The sequence below is a fragment of the Oncorhynchus clarkii genome, chromosome 8 (assembly GCF_045791955.1).
Source record: "Oncorhynchus clarkii lewisi isolate Uvic-CL-2024 chromosome 8, UVic_Ocla_1.0, whole genome shotgun sequence".
Taxonomy (NCBI): domain Eukaryota; kingdom Metazoa; phylum Chordata; class Actinopteri; order Salmoniformes; family Salmonidae; genus Oncorhynchus; species Oncorhynchus clarkii.
The window spans coordinates 23,168,596-23,191,372 of NC_092154.1; the positions used below are offsets into that span (position 1 = coordinate 23,168,596).

The 22,777-nt window shown below is 42.1% G+C and overlaps 1 protein-coding gene across 2 annotated transcripts in view; it reads right to left on the reverse strand.

Moving 5' to 3' along the window:
- Positions 1–22,777, reverse strand: part of LOC139415589 (exostosin-1-like) — a 276,125-nt gene that overhangs the window by 18,291 nt on the left and 235,057 nt on the right. For both annotated transcript variants that reach the window (XM_071163700.1, XM_071163701.1), the window contains exons 5-8: positions 11,060–11,179; positions 8,536–8,668; positions 5,236–5,354; positions 4,631–4,726 (exon numbers count right to left, since the gene is read on the reverse strand). In XM_071163700.1, the coding sequence (XP_071019801.1) occupies positions 4,631–4,726; positions 5,236–5,354; positions 8,536–8,668; positions 11,060–11,179 (468 nt within the window). The remainder of the gene's footprint in view (positions 1–4,630; positions 4,727–5,235; positions 5,355–8,535; positions 8,669–11,059; positions 11,180–22,777) is intronic.

Below are 22,777 nucleotides of genomic sequence, written 5' to 3' on the forward strand. Positions count from 1 at the left end.
ACGCTTTGAAAGACTCACTTTATTTCATTTATCTGTTCTTATTAACCACGTTCCCTTCTGATGAGACATCTTGTTATCCAGGCTGTATATGAATTATCAGTTGATGAAAATGGCTATCAGACAAGGATGGGGAGCTGGAGGTGCTAATGAGACAGTGAGCCCTTCTTGAGGCGTCGCATCGCAGGACAGGAACACACTCAGCCAGCCAGCCACCCACACACAGCTGTGGAGATGCTACTGTGGAGATCTCACATGTACACCGACGCACACAATCACACACACCCCACAAGTCAGTGAAGGGCTTAGCTCCAAGCCATCAGGCTTGGGAGTGAGTGGCAGGTCTGTCGAGAGCAAGGATAGTGATCTAATGGCAGCTGGCTATAAAGTGATCCATGGCAAGAATGCGGGCCAACTTAATTAGCCTTCAAATGGAAATGAAAATTGAAGGAACAAGATGAGGGGACCTATTTTTAGATGTGTTACTTTCCTGAGGACACAAACATGGAGGAAAAATCGATAATATAATATGCTGGATTTTGATCAAATGCTGCTGGTGACCTCTACTCAGGGCTGATTAGTGCAGTCCATTGAAATACAAAAATGATATATTATGACGGAGGGGAGAGGGACTGTGGTTCATTAAGGCCCTTTCACAGCAGCCAGTGTTTTCCCTTGTCTATCACACAATGCATTCATGCAACAGCATGAAATGATGCCCCTGCTTTTCATACTAGCTTGCTAAAAAGGAAAATAGTGTAAACACAATGGAAAGTATAGGACCGAAAACACAATAAATGGGGTCTAGGTTACAGTGTAATTTCAATGAGCCTAAATAAATATACAATTACTTTGCTTTTTTCACAGATGATATGAGGGACAACAAAAGATGCACAATTGCAGAACACGGAACACATCCACCATTAGCCTTTCCTCAGTCTCTTGGCAGTGCTCTGATTCAGTGTGATGTGAACGTTTGACTCGCTGGTTTCAACACATTGAAACTCTTATTGTTTGGGGAGAGAGCTGTGGAGAATTACTACTCTGGAGCAGCTGTCTTGTTAGGCTAGAATACTCAAAGAGTATTAAAAGCTTTTAGAAAAGCTGTTTATTGTTATAATGGGAACACATTTTTTCCATTGCCGTGTTTACCACATGAGAACAAACAATATCAATTAAGCGATCTGCCATTGGGTTTTAGGGTCCTGCTCCTGCCTCAGTGGGGCGGCATGGAGTACTGGCCTCGTGTTAGGACAACAGCTGGGCTGCTGCGGGTTATGGAAAAACTGAGAAGTGTGTGTGTGTGTGTGTGTGTGAGAGAGAGAGCGTGGGGGGTGGGGGGGTTGACTGAATTCTGTGGTAAGCAGCAAGCATGACACTGCTGATTGGAATTCCACTTTGGCTTTGAGTAGGAGATATTTATGAAGCCAGCAATTAAAGGGATAGTTCACCCAAATTGCAAAAGCACACATTGGTTTCCAAGCAGTCTGTAGACAATGTATGACAGCAATCCATGCTTTGGTTTTGTTTCCATGGCTAACGTTTTAGCATTTGTGATACAAATCCCATTTTATGTCATGGGACTGACTTTAACATTTTTTGCTCATCATGTTCAAATCATCTATAAGTGACTGTTGATCTTCACAATAAATTTGAGATACTTTCGATTGATTTGGACATGATACATGAACAATTCTAATATCAGTCATATGACTTGAATGGTATTTGTGCCACAAACGCTAAATGTTAGCATTTGGAAACAGTGCCAGGGAAACTAAAGAATGGATTACTGTCATACCTTGTCCATAGACTGCTTACTGGGTAAGGAAATCATGGAAAGTGTGTAATTTGGGTGAACGCTCTCTTTAAGTGAATGGAACGCTCCAAATAACACAATCGGAGTGATTATTTGGACTCAATGAAGGGTTGGATGAATTCATACTGTCAGCGCAATAGCGTTTCATCAGAATAGTTCGATTGAAACCACATTACTGTGTTTAAGATGCTTGCATTCCGTAAGAGCATTTGTCCTGTTTGGAAGTATGATGTCTGGTGTACTAACTCCTATTGTTTTAAAAGCTCATAAGAACATCACTGCAAAGTGGTACCTTTAGCACTACTAAAATGATTCAGCTGAGGCTTGGCACAGTAATGGTATTGTGATGGACCGGTGTTTTATCCAAAGTGCGCCTGGAACAGTCCTGGAAGCAGCCTCAAGCTGCTTCATGGCTCAACAGTCAGGGTAAGCTAAACTCAGATTCCAGGAGACTCACACTCAGTCAGGGCCAGTTCCAAAAAGGACAAATTAAAGAAAAGCTTGAAAGGATTTTATTAGAAATGTACGACTGCATTTTATCTCCCCTGACTTTAAAGTGGAACTGACAGAGTTGTTGCAACATGAAAACATATTAAAATCTGTTCATATACACCCCCAGGAAGAATTTGACAGATTATATATTGTATTTTTTTATTTATTTTTTACATTTTCTGACAAGCTGGCACTTAGATATGGTGATTTTCACATTTTCATAAATTCTTAGAATGTTTGGCATTTGTGAAAATTCGAAAGCATTATAGAGTGGGAAAGCGGCCGTGCGTTTGGACAATTAATAGACACTGCAGTAAATAAAACCGAATAAATACATCTGTCTCGTCAAGGACCAGAGTCTACGCAGAGCGGTGAGCCATAGCCAATCAGAGCTACAGTAGGCCTTTATGCAAATAAGCAATTTGCCACATGGGCCTGTCATCATTCACTTTGAACTGGACTGTGTGTTTACAGGCTGTAGCAACAGTGCGACTTTAGATCATTAGAACGCATTCGCCAAAAGCCACAAAATACACCTGAATGGATTTTTGCAAATATGTAAATACCACGGGAGTCCTTTTACATTTGGTAACTTTACAGTCCTATTGATTTAATTTAATTTATTTATTTCGCCTTTATTTAACCAGGTAAGCTAGTTGAGTACAAGTTCTCATTTACAACTATGACCTGGCCAAGATAAAGCAAAGCAGTGCGACACAAACAACAACACAGAGTTACACATGGAATAAACAAGCATACAGTCAATAACACAATAGAAAAAAAGGAAAGTCTATATGCAGTGTGTGTGAAGTAGTTACAATTGAGCAAATGTGCAAGTAGAGATACTGGTGTGCAAAAGAGCAGAAAAATAAATAAAAATAATATGGGGATGAGGTAGGTAGATTGGGTGGGCTATTTACAGATGGTTATTTACAGCTGCAGTGATCGGTTAGCTGCTCAGATAGCTGATGTTTAAAGTTAGTGAGGGAAATATAAGTCTCCAGCTTCAGCGATTTTTGCAATTCGTTCCAGTCATTGGCAGCAGAGAACTGGAAGGAAAGGCGGCCAAAGGACGTGTTGGCTTTGGGGATGGCCAGTGAAATATACCTGCTAGAGTGCGTGCTACGGTTGGGTGTTGCCATCGTGACCAGTGAGCTGAGATAAGGCGAAGCTTTACCTAACATCGACTTATAGATGACCTGGAGCCAGTGGGTCTGGCGACGAATATGTAGCGAGGGCCAGCCGACTAGAGCATACAGGTCGCAGTGGTGGGTGTTATAAGGGGCTTTGGTAACAAAACTGATGGCACTGTGATAGACTGCATCCAGTTTGCTGAGTAGAGTATTGGAAGCTATTTTGTAAATTATTGGTAGGATAGTCCGTTTTACGAGGGTATGTTTGGCGGCGTGAGTGAAGGAGGCTTTGTTGCGAAATAGGAAGCCGATTCTAGATTTAATTTTGATGAAACCACCATGAAAGTTATGCACATCAACAACAACAATTTATTTTATTTTACTAGGCAAGTCAGTTAAGAACAAATTCTTATTTTCAATGATAGCCTAGGAACAGTGGGTTAACTGCCTGTTCAGGGGCAGAATGACAGATTTGTACCTTGTCAGCTCGGGGATATGAACTTGCAACCTTTCGGTTACATGTCCAACGCTCTGCCGCTGCCGCTAGCTAGAGTGAGATGAGCTAAAATCTAATGAGGGAAAATTAGATAAACCCTCTCAAACTTTTTCAACTACTTGACTTTCAGAATTGCACTGATAAACGATGGGGAATAGTAGCCTGCTTGTCCTTCTGCAGCTTGCCTGCCAATGTATGCTGGTCCCAACCCACATTTTTACAAATTAATGGGAACTTGCCTGCCTGCCCACCCATTTGATCAATGGCAAAAACATTTGATTGACAACTAGCTCAGGTTGCATTCATAAATTGCCTCAGAGTGCTGTCAGATTATCTGTTCATAAATTCAGAGCGTTTTGCAGTCAGTCACCCAAGCTAACTGGCTAAAGTTGGCTAGCTTGCTAGCTACTTCCAGACACAAATGAGAGAACACCTCTGACCATTGTACTCGTAGGTTTTTTTCAAAAACTGAAACTGAAACAGTGCATCCTGAATGGGTGGAGGCAGCAAACAATGTACCAGGCCAGTTGTGATTTACAACCTGATAGCAATATTTTTTGAACGTCAAATAAATATATTGGTGTCAGTTCTCCTTAACAGCCATGCTCATTCCCTCAATGATTAAGACTCAATAAAACACATTAAAATCGATAAAACATGTAATCTTAACACCCGCATAACTAGGAAATCTCATACCTTTCTCTCTCCCTCAATGACAGTGATAGGCACGGTGGTGGAGGGCCACTTGCTCTTCGGAGGTAAAGGCTTGTCACAATTCCACAGCACAATTATCTGCAAACAAAACAATTAAATCAAATCTTAATTCAAAAGAGCATAGACCCCGTACATATAGCCATTGTTTTTTTAGCAGCGGATATGTAGCGAAAATAAGTCTGTCCACTGGGTGGTTCGAGTGGGTGAATGCTAATTGGCTGAAAGCTGTGGTATATCAGACATATCATGGGTATGACATAACATTTCCTTTTACTCTTCTAATTACGTTGGTAACCAGTTTATAATTTGCAATAAAGCACCTCAGGGGTTTGTGTGATATGGCCAATATACCACGGCTAAGGGCTATATCCAGGTATCCTAAGAACAGCCCTTAGCCGTGGTATATTGGCCATATAGCACACCCGTAAATATAGCATGGGGAGACATGACATGCCGTATAGCTATAAAGCTTTATGCTATATCCCATAAGATAAACTTCCACTGACTTCGAGTTACAGTATAAAAATGAATGGTCTGCATCCCTGCTGTTTCGCCTTAGCTCACGGGTCATAGGTCTGAGCTCTCACCTGTGCACAGAACTTGGATTTGGCAACAGCGATGACGAGCTTGACTATGGGCTGCAGCTGAGATTGGAGAGGAGTCACGGCCTGGATAACAGCAGTGAACTCCTGGGACGGGATCTTACCTGCAACCACACAGAGAGACATAAACCTTAACACAAACCTTCAGACGCACACCTTAATACACACCTTCAGACACAACTTAACACACACGCACCTCAAGACATTAACCTTTCTGACACACACCTTCAGAAGGGACAGACTGGACTCTCCAATCCATCCACCTCATCAAGCATAAATGGACACCCAGTGCACTTACAGCATCCCTATCAATCTCTCTGTCACAGGGCTGTGGACTCTCTGACCTCTCTGGTGTACTGGGCTCTATTTATGGATTTACCCTGATGCTATGTGGTGCCTCTAGAAGACCTATTTTGGACCTGATCACCAAACGATGCCTTCTTGACGTGATAGCAAACTTGTGCTGGCTGTTTGTATGTGTCCATTGGGTGAGCATAGCATTTACCTGAATAGGTTTGTTCTTTGCAGACATTGTTGCATAAGCAAAGAAATCTGTAGAAAATCTCTGCCGATCATCTTCAAAGGAGGATTCAGTATTGCATTAGGACCACACGAGTCCCATTGGGCGACGTACAATTGGCCCGGTGTCGTCCGGGTTATTAGGGGAGGGTTTGACCGGGGTAGGTCGTTATTGTAAAATAAGAATTTGTTCTTAAATAACTTGCCTAGTTAAATATATAAAAAAATATAATCATTATCATCCGGTCATCAAAATCCCATAAGCCTTAAACTATTTTACTCTGGCAACACTTTTGTAGAAGAAATGTTTCCTCCGGGAAACACCACAGTCATTTCTGGCAGCAATTTTAAGTGCACTTCAAACAAACGTTCGAATCCAACATTAAACTGCAAATGTACCAAGCAGAACTGGCAAAAACATTTTGTTCAAATGACTTTCATTGAAATAACTGTGATCAAAGTCATTTCTTCAACTGTTGTTAAGACAGGGGAAACATATTTTCAATTTCAACAAGGTATGTTAAGCATTGATCCAACATTACTGTTCCCTTTAGAACACACCAACAGCTGTCGCAGAGTAGGCTGTTAGTCCCACATTTGTAAAAAAGAGCCTTGTATAATGGCCCCTCTTATCTTGAGAGTCTGCCCTTTGCAGGATACCTTACTGTAGGCCTAGTGAAGCGAGGTGTCATGTTGGTTATTAGCCTTTATGCTTGTTACTGGCCTTAGCGAAGGAGCTCTAGAACTCGTCATTAGAAAGGTTCAGTGTGATCTGAAACACGCTCAGAAACTAGACCTCATTAATATTGACAGAACGAAGTCAAACTGTACTATGGTAATAGAAGAAAAAAAATCCCACTGATTGCAATGAACCGGAACAATCATGCTCAGCAAACAAGGCAAGTTGGAGGGTTTTCCGGACCAAAACAGAAAGCCAGGCTGGATCAATGATAGTGATGGGACTGCAAAGGAGAAAGCTGTTAGGGGGCCCTGAAGCCTCGAGGAAATCTAGTTGGTAACCTTAAAAATAAATAGAGGTGCCGGGGAAGTGAAGAGGTGGGGTGACGAGGGCAAGTGTTACCGCTTTTTCACACAAGGTGGTGGTAAACAAATCACTCTTCTTCTGGCAACATCCTGGAGATAGTCCTTCTGTACACTGCCAAATCGGCATTACACAATGGGAGAAGACTGTGTGGAACTGCATATGCAGCGGTCGGATAATTCACATCATTTTGTGTACCCTGCCAATCTAATCCGAGGATTTAGACAATATATAATTTCCTCATGTGAAAAGCTATAGATTGAGATTTATTGACAGCTCAAACAAAATTCAAAAAATTCACTCAAATGGCGACGAGAATTGGGTCGGATGACTGTGGAAAACAAGCAGTTTCAACAGGGAACATTCAAACATTCTAAAGTTTCTACCGTAAATGGACCTTCTCATTCTTATCCACTGCTTTGGCATCTCTTCATACATTCCCAGTAGCTTTAAACACAGACAAAAGAGGATTGTGAAGCACATTATAGGAGGTACCAAAGGAGCTGGACTCTCTACTAAACAAGTTGGAAATCCAATTTGTGATTTTGAGGCGGTATACACAGTCATCAAGACCCCCCAGAAATGGAGCCCAATATCGTTATCGTTCCTTCTTTTCCACTTCTCAGAGGAGCAGATATGATTCGGGACAGATGCTGTCATAATAACAAAATATTGTAACATCAACTTGAAATTGACAGAAACAAATAAAAGCTTAAAAACAGTCAATTCAAGTCAGTAGAATTGAAATAGGCCTACAATGCAAAGGAAAAAACTAAAAACATCTGCTGCTATCAGAATTATGGAAAGTGAGACTGATAATGCCTGTGTTTACCGGCATTGACAACGTTATTCCTTCAGTACCGGCAAAAACATATAACTGTCGAAGCATAAAGTAAACTGCCCATTCCTCCTGTACACAACTCCTCAGAGAAAGACAAGCATCTATCTGAGTTATGGCTTCATCCCAGTGCTCCTCGCAGGACTGCGACAGCAGCACAGTTCATAGTGCACAGCTCCAAGGTGCTCAATGCCGGAGGAAATACACAAGACACTGACTGCTCTGCTGCAGCTCTAGGCTTTATGCTGTTCACTGTTCCATTTCAGTGACAACTAATCACTGACTAGGGAGGACTTGACCCTTGGCAGTTAATGGGACTGCAGATAGGATATGGGATAACATATACCAGCTTGCAAGGTTACATCCAAGACCATTTCCGTTGTAAAGTGCATTGTTTGGTCCCCAAACATGACTTTATGTAAAATGTGTCTGTGGTTGGCAAGCATGAGCAACATTTTCTCAGAGGGTATTAATATGTAGCACTGGGGTATATAAAATAGCATGGAGGAAAAGTTGAAGAGAGCACATTGAAGAGAGCACATTGCCGTAGCGGAGGTCTGATTCCTTATGGTTGTGTGTCAACAGTTCCCATGCATAGAAGTTTTACAGACACATAATAGCAGGTTATCACCAGGCTGCAACTCACCCAGAGAGGAGTCTGTTATACAGACACATAATAGAAGGTTATCACCAGGCTCCAACTCACCCAGAGAGGAGTCTGTTATACAGACACATAATAGAAGGTTATCACCAGGCTCCAACTCACCCAGAGAGGAGTCTGTTATACAGACACATAATAGAAGGTTATCACCAGGCTCCAACTCACCCAGAGAGGAGTCTGTTATACAGACACATAATAGAAGGTTATCACCAGGCTCCAACTCACCCAGAGAGGAGTAGTAGAAGGGGAACACTGCAGCGTCCGTGGAGAACTGAGGCAGAACGTACAGTCCACCAGGCAACGAATTCCACATCAACTTGTTCCTGGATACGTGTGAATGTATTCTGTCTTGGATTATCTGCAGAAAAAGAAACAACACGGAGAGAAGGAGGAGGAGAGAGAGAGAGGATTAGTACAAAGAAGCTGCTCGCTGTGCAAGAGGCTGGGTCTGATAGACGTGGCCATGTTGTCGAGCAGCGTCTTGCTGATGCAGATAACACCTCACACCCTCAGCTGGGACTGATGCCCACTCACCCAGGTGCAACTGTTACCTTGCATGTTGACTGTGGAGATTGGACCTGTATCTCGTCGTCCCATGTTGCTATATATGATGACTGTGCTACTGACAGTCCATTGAACAGCAATGACCGTAAGGAGTTATTTGCATGCAGTGGTCATGCAGTAAGAGTGATGCACTGATGATGCACAGGATATTTTACATGAAGATGGTCACCTATGGGTCCTGATATTAGTTAAGTCATTAGACACAAAACCAACCTCTCAATCATTAACATTAATGACAGTCATTTCATATCATATCAGCCATCTACTTCTGATTGCTCTTTCCAATAAACCTGCCTCACTGCATGTCCTGAAGTAGAAAGGCCACAGCTCTCCTGCTCTTGGATCCACAGCAAGAGACCTCCATATGGGTCTCCTCTCTTACATGCTCTCAGAGCCCGGTGCTTTCCTGGCTGCTTCCGTTTGAACTGTGGGTCCTAATGAGGTTGTGAGAGACGCCTTAACAAGCAACCCCCTCAGAGAGACGAGGCGGTAGGTCGACCCCTCCACACTGTTTACTCCCTGCTAGGTGATGAGCTTCATTTATGTTGCTCAAGATACAGTACCTCTAAAGTAAAAAAATATTTTCTCTTCTACAGGAGTTGCTACAGTATCATGTGACTGTGTTATACTTGTTCTGCATTGTAGGCAAATGTCTCTGAAAACCCTATTGACAGATTCAGGTCAGATTTATCTGGCTATGAGGGAAGCAGTGCGTCTGCCTGTTTGTCCCGCACCTCAAACGGCCACCCTCAGTGTGATTATCATAACAGTTTAGAGTCCATATGCCTGTCCAGTGCCAGGAACACTGAGACGAGATGTGCCTTTTGATCTATATGGAGAATTAGCTGGCACTTATCGACAACCTCACAAAAGCCCTGTGTGTGTGTGCCACTTGCGGGGCTATTTAGAATGCCTAATTTCCCCCATTTTGTCAGTCGGCAGGTAGCGCCGAGCATTTACCACATCTGCACAACGGTAAATATTCATGGAGATGGGCCTAATTTCTTCCCTGTTGGATTTGGACTAGGCACCTGGTGGTGACGTTCGCCCGGCAACACATAAAACCAACGCTCGGCCCTAATCCAATTCATCACAAAGTGCTGCTGTGGCTCCCTTTGAAGAAACATGGCTGAATGCCTATAATTTATCCTCCTCACTTTCTCTTTTCCCCCTCCTCCTCAACCCTCCTTGTCATTATTTCCTTTATGAAGTGGTAAATTGAATGGAAACAAGAAGGGAGTAAAGATAGAGAGTGGAGAAATTAAACACGGACACCCTCAAAATGAAGAAGTGAAATGAAAACCTCAGGGACAAAGACATATGGGTAAACAGGTTGGAGTGTCTGTTGAGTGAGTTCTAAATTAGAGCCCACAACACTATCATAACAGAGTAGCTTCTGAATGGGTCAGTGATACAACAATTAGTGAAAGTGTGTTAAAATAAAAACCCATGGAAAAACTCAGACCAAAGTAAAACCCTCAAAATGTTGAGTGAGACAGAGGGGTGAACAGAGAGCCTATGAGAATGTTCTGATGTTACCCTGCTGAACCTTTCCTCTCATACCTGCAGGCCAAAACACCTCATACCGTGGCTTCCTCTCCACACATCAGACCATAAAAAGTGTTTTTCTGATTGTTCCAGGGGAAACATGACAATTATTTTAACTTTGCTCTTAGAGGACACTATATTTGGGGGTGTGACAACAATAAACAGTAGCAGTATAGCACAAGGGGGATTTTTGTTTAAGGAACCCCCAGCTACCTGTCGTTGTACTCTAGTCCATGAGAGTCTCTAGACATTTAAGATTCCAGAGGAAACAGTTACACTGCAATCTCTTTTGATCATGGCAGGTCCTGACTGATCTGGGGAAGAGCCTGATGAAAGCCCTTTGTGTCTGTTTCCCCCCAGAGACTGAGACAGAAGAGAGAGTATAGTGAAATCACTCCCAAAGTAAGAGCCAGACTGTCAGGAGGAGTAAAAAAACACACAAAAAACAGGGGAAATTAAGAATTTGTTTGGGAAACGCTGTTGTACAGCCACCATCAATTCATCCTGGCCACTTGTGCACATTATAGAAAAGGCTATCCGTTATCCTGGCTGCTGGCTGTCTGGCCCTGCAATCCTCCCAACCTGCTCCCACCCACTCTTGATTCAAATGAACAGTTCTATAAATGGGAGAGCTTACCTCTAATGTAGTTAATACTATTTTTGCTACCGAAGAAAAATAAGCATCCCAGAGGAACTGAGTCTGCTGCCTGAGCGCCAATATTTTGTCATGGTCCACAGATCTGGTAATTGAAGGAACCTGGGGAAAAAAAGGACAGAGTAAAAATTTAAACGAATGTGAGGGAGGGGGGGCACATGGGTTATTCTCTGGGCAGATGTGATTAGGTGAAATACTCCTTCCCGAGGGAGGCCCATGGACACACTGTCTCCACCTATGAGAGCCATAGCAACACCTCTCTGTAGGATTCGAATGGCCCTTTAGTGGCTATAACTTGAGGGACCAATGACATCGTTAACGATGGTCCTCAATGGACAAATTACACTGTGATCTATGTGGTAGGCCTTAGAGGACTAATAAGAGGATCAATAGAATTTACTGGCATACCGTTCCAATTGAGGACTATCCCCTCAAGGTGTTGCTACAGCATAGTTCATACTGCTAGAGAGAAACTGAGGTGTTAAAACGTTATGGGCTAGTAAACCAGCCTTGTGTGAGAGAGGTTGAGCCCTTAAGTTAGGGATCATGTCACTCCTATGGCTAAAACACAACACTATCACACCCTACTAACTAACAGATAGCACTACCTCATGTTTCACAGCGCATCACTGTTCTGTACTGTTACTATTCCTCTCGGAGCTCTTCATGAATTATACAAACAAACACAGAAAATACAATTCACAATGTGACACATGGCAGGAGAGGGGGCAGGAAGACAAATCAGCAGTCACCATGAATGTCACATTTCTAACCCCGAAATCACAAAGACAGCACGACTTTCCCACCTGAAGCCTGAAAACAATATCTGTCTGAGCTGATGTTTGGCAGTGACAGTATCTCTAATTTTAATACACTCAGAGGCAGGGTATACATTAGGCAAATCAAATCCTCCCCCTCCCTCTCTATCTCTCCATCAGTGTTTATGTGTCTCCTCTGTGGGGGAATAAGCTACTCCACATGTTGTGCTGGGTTGTTGTGCATCATTCTTCCACATAATTGAATGTAAAGAGATTCACTTTTTACCAGCAGGAGCAGTAACTTGATTGTTGTATAAAACCAAAACATTGGATGGCCTTAAAAACTCTCCTCCATTCTCATTATGGACCAACACACACACACACACACACACACAAACACACAGCAGTATGGTGTGGGGGCTGTGCTTTGCTAGTTTACCAACCCCGTAAACAAAGCTGGATATAAGTTATCTTGACACTCATAAGCTTGTTTATGTGTCTGTTTATAAATAGGAGTGTATTTAAAAAGCTTTTAAATCTCTTAACACTCACGATAGCCTACTGTGACTCATGGTAGCGGATTATCTTTACATTAGATATACGTAAACGATCTCAACAGCCATTTATTCACAAGTTCGTGTATAAATTGTAGAGATTTTACAAAAGTTTCTGAATTGCTTGTAATTCAAGCAGAGGTAGTTGGTTGTTTCCCAGAAACCCCTCATGCTAATCTTTATGAAGTTGTGTCGCAGGAAACACCGTGCACCTGGCAACCTTGGTTAGCGTGCACTGCGCCCGGCCCGCCACAGGAGTCGCTGGTGCGCGATGAGACAAGGATATCCCTACCGGCCAAGCCCCCCCTAACCCGGACGACACTAGGCCAATTGTGCATCGCCCCACAGACCTCCCGATCGCGGCTGGTTACGACAGAGCCTGGGCTCAAACCCAGAGTCTCTGGTGTCACAGCTGGCACTGCAGTACAGCACCCTTAACCACTGCGCCACCCGGGAGGCCCATGAAGTTGGGTTTTGATAGGAAAATAGATCTAAATGGAATACATTTACATTGAACCATCTAAACACAACAGAAGACTACAAATCAATAGTGATTTAATCCTAACTTTCCCAACTTTCCTCACCTTTTAGCATCGTTTTGTATCTAATTCACACTCTGAATAACTGAGGCCTGCATGACATTTGTTCTGACACCACTTTGCTTGCGGTTCTACAAAACGTGTGCGGACTGCTGACAGGTCCTTAGCAGTTCTGCTCAGTGTCAACTTTTTGTTGTTCAGATAGCACTGATCAACCGCCGATCAGCCTTTTAAAAAACTCCAGACCACAAGGTGGCAGTAGCTTTCTACAGGCTACTGTAGCTATCTATAGCAAATGTTAACTAACTAGCAAGCTGCACTGATGTTGTTGCTAGCTAGCTAGAATTTGTAGTAAGCCCTTGTTGATACTTATGGAAGCATTTAGCTGCTGACACTCAATTGGAAATGCAACACTCTTACACTTAAAAACGAAATGTATATGCCATTTAATTTCCTTCTTGTTACCACATAAATTGTGACAAAAAGTAAATGAATTATCAATTACAATTGATAATTACCTTCCATACTCTGTGTGGGTTGACTGTCAAAATTTTAATGATCAATGAAATTCGATAAATCAATTGCTATGCTTCATTTTGCTATTTTCTTTCTTGATTGCTCCTTTGCATTTTCATTTTCGATGTGTTACACCTGCCAATCAAACATGGTGGATGGGGATTTGGTAACGGAGGCAGAAGAGGTTGCCTGGGCTTGGTAGCTGGGTCATTCCTCCCTATTTTTATTTTTTATTTCACCTTTATTTAACTTGGCGGTGCCTACAGTGCCTTTTCTGTCCCCAGGACATCACTTTATATTTAGTGTAAAATGTGGATTCCAAAAGGCTTTAAATATAAAAGGTCAGGTATCCTTACATTAAACACAAAAAAATATGGCTCTTGAAAAGGAATAATTTTGAAAACTTTTTTTTCAGTGGATGTAGGCTTTTTTTGCCATGTCACCGGGTGTTACTCTTTAACTTCCACGAGAAATACGCCTTAAAATATAATATTATTTTATAGTCCTAGGTAAATTCTCTCTCATCAATTACTTTTGTTCATGATTATTGTATTTAATATTTTATTTTCGATTTTCTGTGACTCTGCTATCACTTTCCAATTTGTTAGTTTGTTATATTTCTCCATTTATGAAAATAACCCCTTTCTAAAATGACACCACATTCAGGAAATGTCATAATTTCTTTGGTGGGAAAACAATGGTGCAAAAGTACATAAATATAGACACTCCATTTTATCTATTTTTCCATGTTTCATGTTGTTAGTCTGTATGTCCCACTCATATATTTCCACCCTGTTAGGCTAAATTATAGAGAAAATTAACCAAATGTCTAAATGTTAAAATATGTTTAAAAGAGAAGTAAAAATCCTGTTAAAGTGTTGACCATTTTACTCGCTCAACCTTTCTCACTCACAGAGCTATGGCTAATTTGGGCTCCACATTTCCACCCATATGCACCTAACAGGTTGGAAAATGCAACTAAGAAAATAAGTGCCTGAGCTTGACCAATATGTTTTTTCTGAAAGTCAAACATGTCCTCTTTCTGATAGAATACTAAAACACAAAAATACTTTTTTTTTCTCTCCAAAAGTTTTGAGGTCCAAAAGGTACCACAAAGTAGGAATGACCCAGCTATGCTCAGACAGAAAAACATGTACCCTTCATTTTGTAAAGTATTTCTGGATCACAGAGGAAGAGGCGAAGCTGTGTTATCCACTGAATGACTCAGATAATCTTTGCTATACTGGCTAGGACAGTCGTTAGTATATGTACTATAGTTAGCCATCTATGTTAGACACGTTAGCTAGCTAGCTGGCTATGGTGACAGGCAAGTCAACACATTTTAAGAGATGAGTAGATGGAAATAACCTACTAAAATCATTCTGGTCCCCCCAAAAAATATATATATACGGTGCCTTATTCATACCCCTTGATTTATTCCACATTTTGTTGTGTTACAGCCTGAATTCAAAATTGATTAAACATATTTTTTTTCTCTGACCCATCTACACACAATACCCAATTATAAAAAAGTTAAAACATGTTTTTAGAAATGTTGGCAAATTCATTGAAAATTAAATACAGAAATATCGAATTTACATAAGTATTCACACCCCTGAGTCAATACATTAGAATCATATTTAGTAGCTATTACAGCTGTGAGTCTTCTGGGTAAGTCTCTAAGAGCTTTACTCACCTGGATTGTACAATATTTGCCTATTATTATTTTCCAAATTCTTCAAGCGCTCTCAAATTGGTTGTTGATCATTGCTAGACAACCATTTTCAAGATTTTCAAGTAGATTTATGTCAAAACTGTAACTCGGCCACTCTGGAACATTCACTGTCTTCTTGGTAAGGAACTCCAGTGTAGATTTGGCCTTGCATTTTAGGTTATTGTCCTGCTGAATGGTGAATTTATCTTCCATTTATTTTCCTTGACTCTGTTAAAGCTGCAAGTCAAATTAAGAGGGGTAACTTTGCGCGAGACTTTGCTTGTGTGAGCCACAATGGCTCATAGGAGTAGGAGCCTATCTCTTGTTTCTGTAGTGTGATGTACCTTGTAGCTTGATGTACCAGTACACCAACTGGATAGGACGCTAGTCAATCGCAGGGCCTTACCCCCAATCTATCTCAATCTATCTTGAATGTTAAAATATGTGTGCCAAGCAAAATAAAAACAAAAAAAACAGGAGTCAAAACAAAATCAGTCTAAACAAAACCATAAATAAAGAGAGGGGTGGGCTCAAAGAAGGGAAGAGTGTGATGTATCAGTGTATGGTGAGGGGAGGGTTGGGATTTGCACACGAACCCGGTTTAGGATAAGGGGTGGGGTTGGGTTAGGATACGAACCCGGTTTAGGGTAAGGGGTAGGAAAAGGGTGTGGGTTAGGTGCTGCTGTGATGGTGGGCAGCTTGGTCAGCATCAACTGGAAGACAGGAGGGGGCAGCGTCTGCTGGACGACCTGCTGGGGTTGCCTGTACACAGCAATGACAGGGTTGGAACACAAAAAAAGATTAGTTGAAAGGCACACTGTCATGTCAGGATCAAATTAGCTAAAAATAGAAAAGTATTTTCTTCCCAAAAATAACTTTTGTAGCCTTCAAATCAGACAACATGAACTCATAAGAATCAGACTGGTTCCAATCCATATCATAGATCATCTGCTCCCTTACAGATTCTCTGGTATGGTCCCTGTAGCATCCCCAGCTGAAAGAATGGTCAACTCTCAAACTGATGGTTCATGAAAGTTTCATGCGGTAGCATTTCCATAAACACACCGTAAGAGCTTGTCCTCTTTCCAGCCAGGTGCTAAGTTCGTTGTTTCTTGGGTGCTTGAACAACCTTAACGAAAACATATTTTCCTTTTCCTCTCTCGTGCCTGTTTCCCATATACCCTTGGCGCGTAAAACAGAGAAGGCAAAAAGCCTGCTTTCAAAATAAAAGTCACACTAAACTGTCAAATATACAGGATAGGATAGAGGATAGAAAGTTCCTACAAGAAAATAAAAGTCCAAATATAGAGCAGACGTGATCGGACACTCGTTTACACTCCCACTAAATCAGGAGTGATTTGGAACCATGTACATGGTATACACAAATAACGAATGATTTCTGTACTTTAAATGACCTAAGACCAGAAATAGGGTATCAGAAAGGTATGGAATCATAGCACAAACGACTCAACAGTAGAAGAGATCATGGTTAGATATAGGATGTAAAGAGATTTCCGATCACCAACACATATTTTAACTCTCCTTACTAGTCCCTCTTTATCAACAGTAGTCTCTGTGACTCTACCCATCCACCACTAATTTCTAGGCAGATCATCATCTCTCATCATCACTATGTCACCGAACTGCAGGTTTCTCGTCGGGGTGTGCCAGCACTGCCGGATGACGATGTTGGCTAGATACTCTTTTCGCCAGCGTCTCCAAAACCGTTCTACTTGATATTAAACAGGCCGTCACCTTTTCTGAGCGTACATGTCCTCCCTGATGAATCTGGCAGGAGGAAGTAGAGCTGTGGTAGATTTCATAGTAAGCAGATGATTAGGGGTGAGTGGCTCAAGACTGTTTGGATCATTGGGGTTGTCAACGGTGAGTGGGCGATTGTTTACAATTGCCATTGCGTCGTAGAAGAAGGCTCGTAGAGAATAATCATCTAGTCTACCAGAAGAGAGTGCGAGTGTGGAGCTAAGGATACCTCTCACTGTTCGCTCCCAGCCGCCACCCACGTGACTTGAATGGGGGGCATTCATGCTGAAATCACACTGTTTCTCAACGAGATAGGCAGTCAGCCTGTCCATGTCAACTTCCTTGAGCGCTTCCTTCAGTTCATTATTGGCTCCCACAAAGTTGCTTCCTTGGTCACATTTAATCTGACGAACTGACCACGTATGGTTATGAAGCAGCGCAGACCATTAATGAAGGCATCTGTTGACATGTCATCTAATATTTCAATATGAACAGCACGAGAGCAAAAACAGGTGAAGAGAAGACCATACCTTTTATGTACTCTTCGTCCTTGCTTAATGAGAAATGGGCCAAAACAATCCATAACGCAGTACGTAAAGGGCGGTGATGAGTCCACACGCTCTGGAGGGAGATCAGCAATATTTTGCAAGGAGGCAACTGTAGACAGTATACCTCGACGCGTTGCAGGTTGGTCCTTGAGATTGACATTGAACTTGAAGCAGTCAGACTCAACGTGCCACTGAATCCCTAGTGCTTTTTTCTGATGGCAAGTCATCAAACGCAAGGTTACGGTCCTTAATGTCGGATGCACGTTCAGATGGCGGTATGCTTTCTAGGACAGCTCTGTCATTGGATACAAACATGTGCAGTCGAAGCTCTCGAGCCTCACATGCAAACTGAATAGCATGTTCCGTACTGTCTATGCTTGTGACCCTGTCATCTACATAAAAGTCGCTCATGATGAATTGTGAGCCTAGAGGGTATAGGTCTCTGTTCTCCTTAGCTAGATGCTTCAGCCCATAGTTTGCACCTCCAGTAGATAATGCAGCACCAAACTGATGCACCTTCATGCGGAACACTTGAGGTTGTGGAGTAATGTCTCCCTTTTTCCACCAAAGGAAGCGCAGATAGTTTCGGTCAGTCTCAGGAACATGGAACTGGTGAAACATCTTCTCAATGTCACACATCTGCCAAATACACATGAGAACACCATTCAGCTTGTCCGTCAAATCAGGCCCTGGAAGCAGATGGTCATTTAAACTTGTACTTGGCAGATAAATCAAATACTACGTGTAGCTTATCTGACTTCTTAAAAGGCAAGATCAATTTATAATGGTCATGACTATTTTTCCTTATACCATCATTCAGCTTGTTCAGGAAGAGGATGTCACCACGGTTTTGATGAGCAGTATTCAATTTCCTGCCTTCATTTTCATCATCTTCAACTTCTTCCGGTCACCATTTTCAATGACCTCATCCATGAACTTGACAATGTTCCTTATACTTTTCATCGTTTAACAGTTTCCTTTTAAGATGGCTGAGTCGTACAATGGCGAGTTGTTTATCGTCGGGTAGATTGGGTCTCTCCTTAAAAGGCAAGGTCAATTTATAATGGTCATGACTATTTTTCAACCGCAGACCACGTGTAACCATGCCACGTGCCACGTAACCATGCCACGTGTGTGAATGCCTGGCTCATGTCACTGACCTGAAATGGCCAGCTAGTTAGCAGTGCGCACCAGTAGCGTTTCAATCGGTGACGTCACTCGTTCTGAGACCTTAAATGAGTTGTTTCCCTTGCTTTGCAAGGACTACAGCTTTTGTCGAGTGATGGGTAACGATGCTTTGTGGGAAGCAGTTGTTTACAGTTCATTCAGAAAGTATTCAGACCCGTTGACTTTTTCCACGTTTTGTTACGTTAAAACCTTATTTTCAAATTGATTCAATCGTTTTCCCCCATAATGACGAAGCAAAAACAGAATTTTTGACATTTTTGCAAATGTATAAAAAATATCACATTTACATAAGTATTAACTTCTCATGAATGGGGGCAGTATTGAGTAGCTTGGATGAATAAGGTGCCCAGAGGTTCCCAGAGTAAACTGCCTGCTACTCAGTCCCAGAAGCTAAGATATGCATAGCATTAGTATATTTGGATAGAAAACACTCTGAAGTTTCTAGAACTGTTTGAATGATGTCTGTGAGTATAACATAACTCATATGGCAGGCAAAAACCTGAGAGAAAATCCAACCAGGAAGTGGGAAATCTGAGGTTTGTAGGTTTTCAACTCATTGCCTATCGAATATACAGTGGGATATTGGTCATATTGCACTTCCTAAGGCTTCCACTAGATGTCAACAGTCTTTAGAACCTTGTTTGATGCTTCTACTGTGAAGTGGGGGCGAATGAGAGGGGAATGAGTCAGAGGTCTGCCAGAGAGCCACGAGCCCGGCCACGCTCGTTCACGTGAAAGCGAGCTCTGTTCCATTGCATTTCTACAGACAAAGGAATTCTCCGGTTGGAACATTATTGAAGATTCATGTTAAAAACATCCTAAAGATTGATTCTATACATCGTTTGACATGTAACGGAACTTTTTAACTTTTTGTCTGCTCCTAGTGATCGCGCGTCATGAATTTGAATTTGTGAACTGAACGCGCTAACAAAAGGAGGTATTTGGTCATAAATGATGAACATTATCGAACAAAACAAACATTTATTGTGGAACTGGGATTCCTGGGAGTGCATTCTGATGAAGATCATCAAAGGTAAGTGAATATTTCTAATGCTATTTCTGACTTCTGTTGACTACACAACATGGCGGATATCTGTTATACTCAGATTATAGCATGGTGTGCTTTTTCCGTAAAGTTTTTTTTAAAATCTGACACAGCGGTTGCATTAAGGAGAAGTGTATCTATAATTCCGTGCATAATAGTTGTATCTTTTATCAATGTTTATTATGAGTATTTCTGTAAATTGATGTGGCTCTCTGCTCTCATGTTTTGGAACTACTGAATGTAACGCGCTAATGTAAACTGAGATTTTTGTTATACAAATATGAACTTTATCGAACAAAACATATATGTATTGTGTAACATGAAGTCCTATGAGTGTCATCTGATGAAGATCATCAAAGATTAGTGATTCATTTATCTCTATTTCTGCTTTTTGTGACTACTCGCTTTGGCTGGAAAAATTGTGTTTTTCTGTGACTTGGCTCTGACCTAACATAATCGTTTGGTTTGCTTTCGCTGTAAAGACTTTTTGAAATCGGACACTGTGGTGGGATTAACAAGAAGTGTATCTTTAAATTGGTGTAAAATACTTGTATGTTTGAGAAATTTTAATTATGGGATTTCTGTTGTTTTGAATTTGGCGCCCTGCACTTTCACTGGTGTTGTCATATCGATCCCATTAACCAGCCCAAAGAGGTTTTTAAGACAATTTACTCAGTACTTTGTTGCAGCACCTTTGGCAGAGATTACAGCCTCAAGTCTTCTTGGGTATGACGCTACAAGCTTGGCACACCTGTATTTGGGGAGTTTCTTACATTCTTCTCTGCAGATCCTCTCAAGCTCTGTCAGGTTGGATGGGGAGTGTCACTGCACAGCTAATTTCAGGTCTTTCCAGAAATGTTTGATCAGGTTCAAGTCCGGGCTCTGGCTGGGCCACTCAAGGACATTCAAAGACTTGTCCCGAAGCCAAACCTGCATTGTCTTGACTGTGTGCTTAGTGTCGTTGTCCTGTTGGAAGGTGAACCTTCGCCCCAGTCTGAGGTCCTGAGCGCCCTGGAGCAAGGATCTCTCTGTACTTTGCTCCGTTCATCTTTCCCTCAATCAAATCAAATCAAATTGTATTTGTCACATACGCTGAATACAACAGGTGTAGACTTTACTTAAATACTTACCCTTACCACCTGGTGCGGCCAGTCAGGAAGTCCAGGAGCCATTTGCAGAGGGAGGTGTTTTGTCCCAGGGTCCTTAGCTTATTGATGTGCTTTGAGGGCACTATGGTGTTAAACACTGAGCTGTAGTCAATTAATAGCATTCTCACATAGGTGTTTATTTTGTCCAGGTGGGAATGGGCAGTGTGGAGTCCAATAGAGATTGCATCATCTGTGGATCTGTTAGGGCGGTATGCATATTGAAGTGGGTCTAGGGTTTCTGGGATAATGGTGTTGATGTGAGCCAAGAAGAGCGGCTTGTAATACACTCCGACAATAACCGTTCTTATTATACCTCAGTGCATTTAACATACTTTGTACTACCTGAAAATTGAGACGCGCCGGATCATTCCTTCTGTAGCTGTTGGGGCAGTGTTGTTGCTTCGGTCTTTGATCTGATCTATAGGCTATATAGGCTATTTATCAAAGTAGCCCATTTTGCATTGATAATCAACTATAATCTCAGCGTCTGTTCAAACAACAAAGATCCACCCAAAAGTATTTTGTTTAGAAGTAATAACTATTGATTCAAGGCTATTGTGAAATGGTAGAACCTAATGTAGCCAACTATACTACATGACCAAAAGTATGTGGACACCTGCAAGTCAAACATCTCATTCCAAAATCATGGGCATTAATATGGAGTTGGTCCCCCCTTTGCTGCTATAACAGCCTCCAATCTTCTGAGAAGCCTTTACACCAGATGTTGGAACATTGCTGCGGGGACTTGCTTCCATTCAGCCACAAGAGCATTAGTGAGGCCGGGCACTGATGTTGGATGTTTAGGCCTGGCTCGCAGTCAGTATTCCAATTCATCCCAAAGCTATTCAATGGGGTCGAAGTCAGGGCTCTGTGCAGGCCATTCAAGTTTTTCCACACCGATCTCGACAAACCATTTCTGTATGGACCTCGCTTCGTGTACGGGGGCATTGTCATCCTGAAACAGGAAAGGGCCTTCCCCAAACTGTTGCCACAAAGTTGGACGTACAGAATCGTCTAGAATGTCATTGTATGCTGTTACTGGAACCAAGGGGCCTAGCCTGAACCATGAAAACAGCCCCAGATCATTATTCCTCCTGCACCAAACTTTACAGTTGGCATGATGCATTCGGGCAGGAGGTGTTCTCCTGGTATCTGCCTAACCCAGTATAGTCCGTCGGCCTGCCAGATGGTGAAGCCTGAGGCATCACTCCGGAGAACGAGTTTCCACTGCTCCAGAGTCCAATGGTGGTGAGCTTTACACCACTCCAGCCGACGTTTGGAATTGCGCGTGGTGTGCATCTGCTCGGCCTTGGAAACCCATTTCATGAACCTCCTGACGAACAACTCTTGTGCTGACGTTGCAGTTTGGAACTCGTAGTGAGTGTTGCAACAAAGGACAAACAATTGTTACACGCTTCAGCACCTCATCGGTCCCGTTCTGTGAGCTTGTGTGGCCTACCACTTCACGGCTGAGCTGTTGTTGCTCCTAGACCTTTTCACTTCACAATAACAAAATTTACAGTTGACCGGGCAACTCTAGCAGGGCAGAAATATGACGATCTGACTTGTTGGAAAGGTGGCATCCTATGACGATGCCAAGTTGAAAGTCACTAAGCTCTTCAGTATGGGCCATTCTACTGCCTGTATTTGTCTATGGAGATTGCATGGCTGTGTGCTCAATTTTATACACCTGTCAGCAACGGGTGTGGCTGAACTAGCCGAATCCAGTAATTTGAAGGGGTGTCCACCTACTTTTGGCCATGTAGTGTCACTAGCCATGTGCTTTTAAAGTCCATGACCAAAACATGTTTTATTTTTAGCTGATATCAGAATGCATACACAAGCAGCATGTCAAACTGGGATAATGTTTTAGGTTACACCGGCAAGTATAAGAATATTTGCCTGGGCATATTATTTGGTTATAGATCG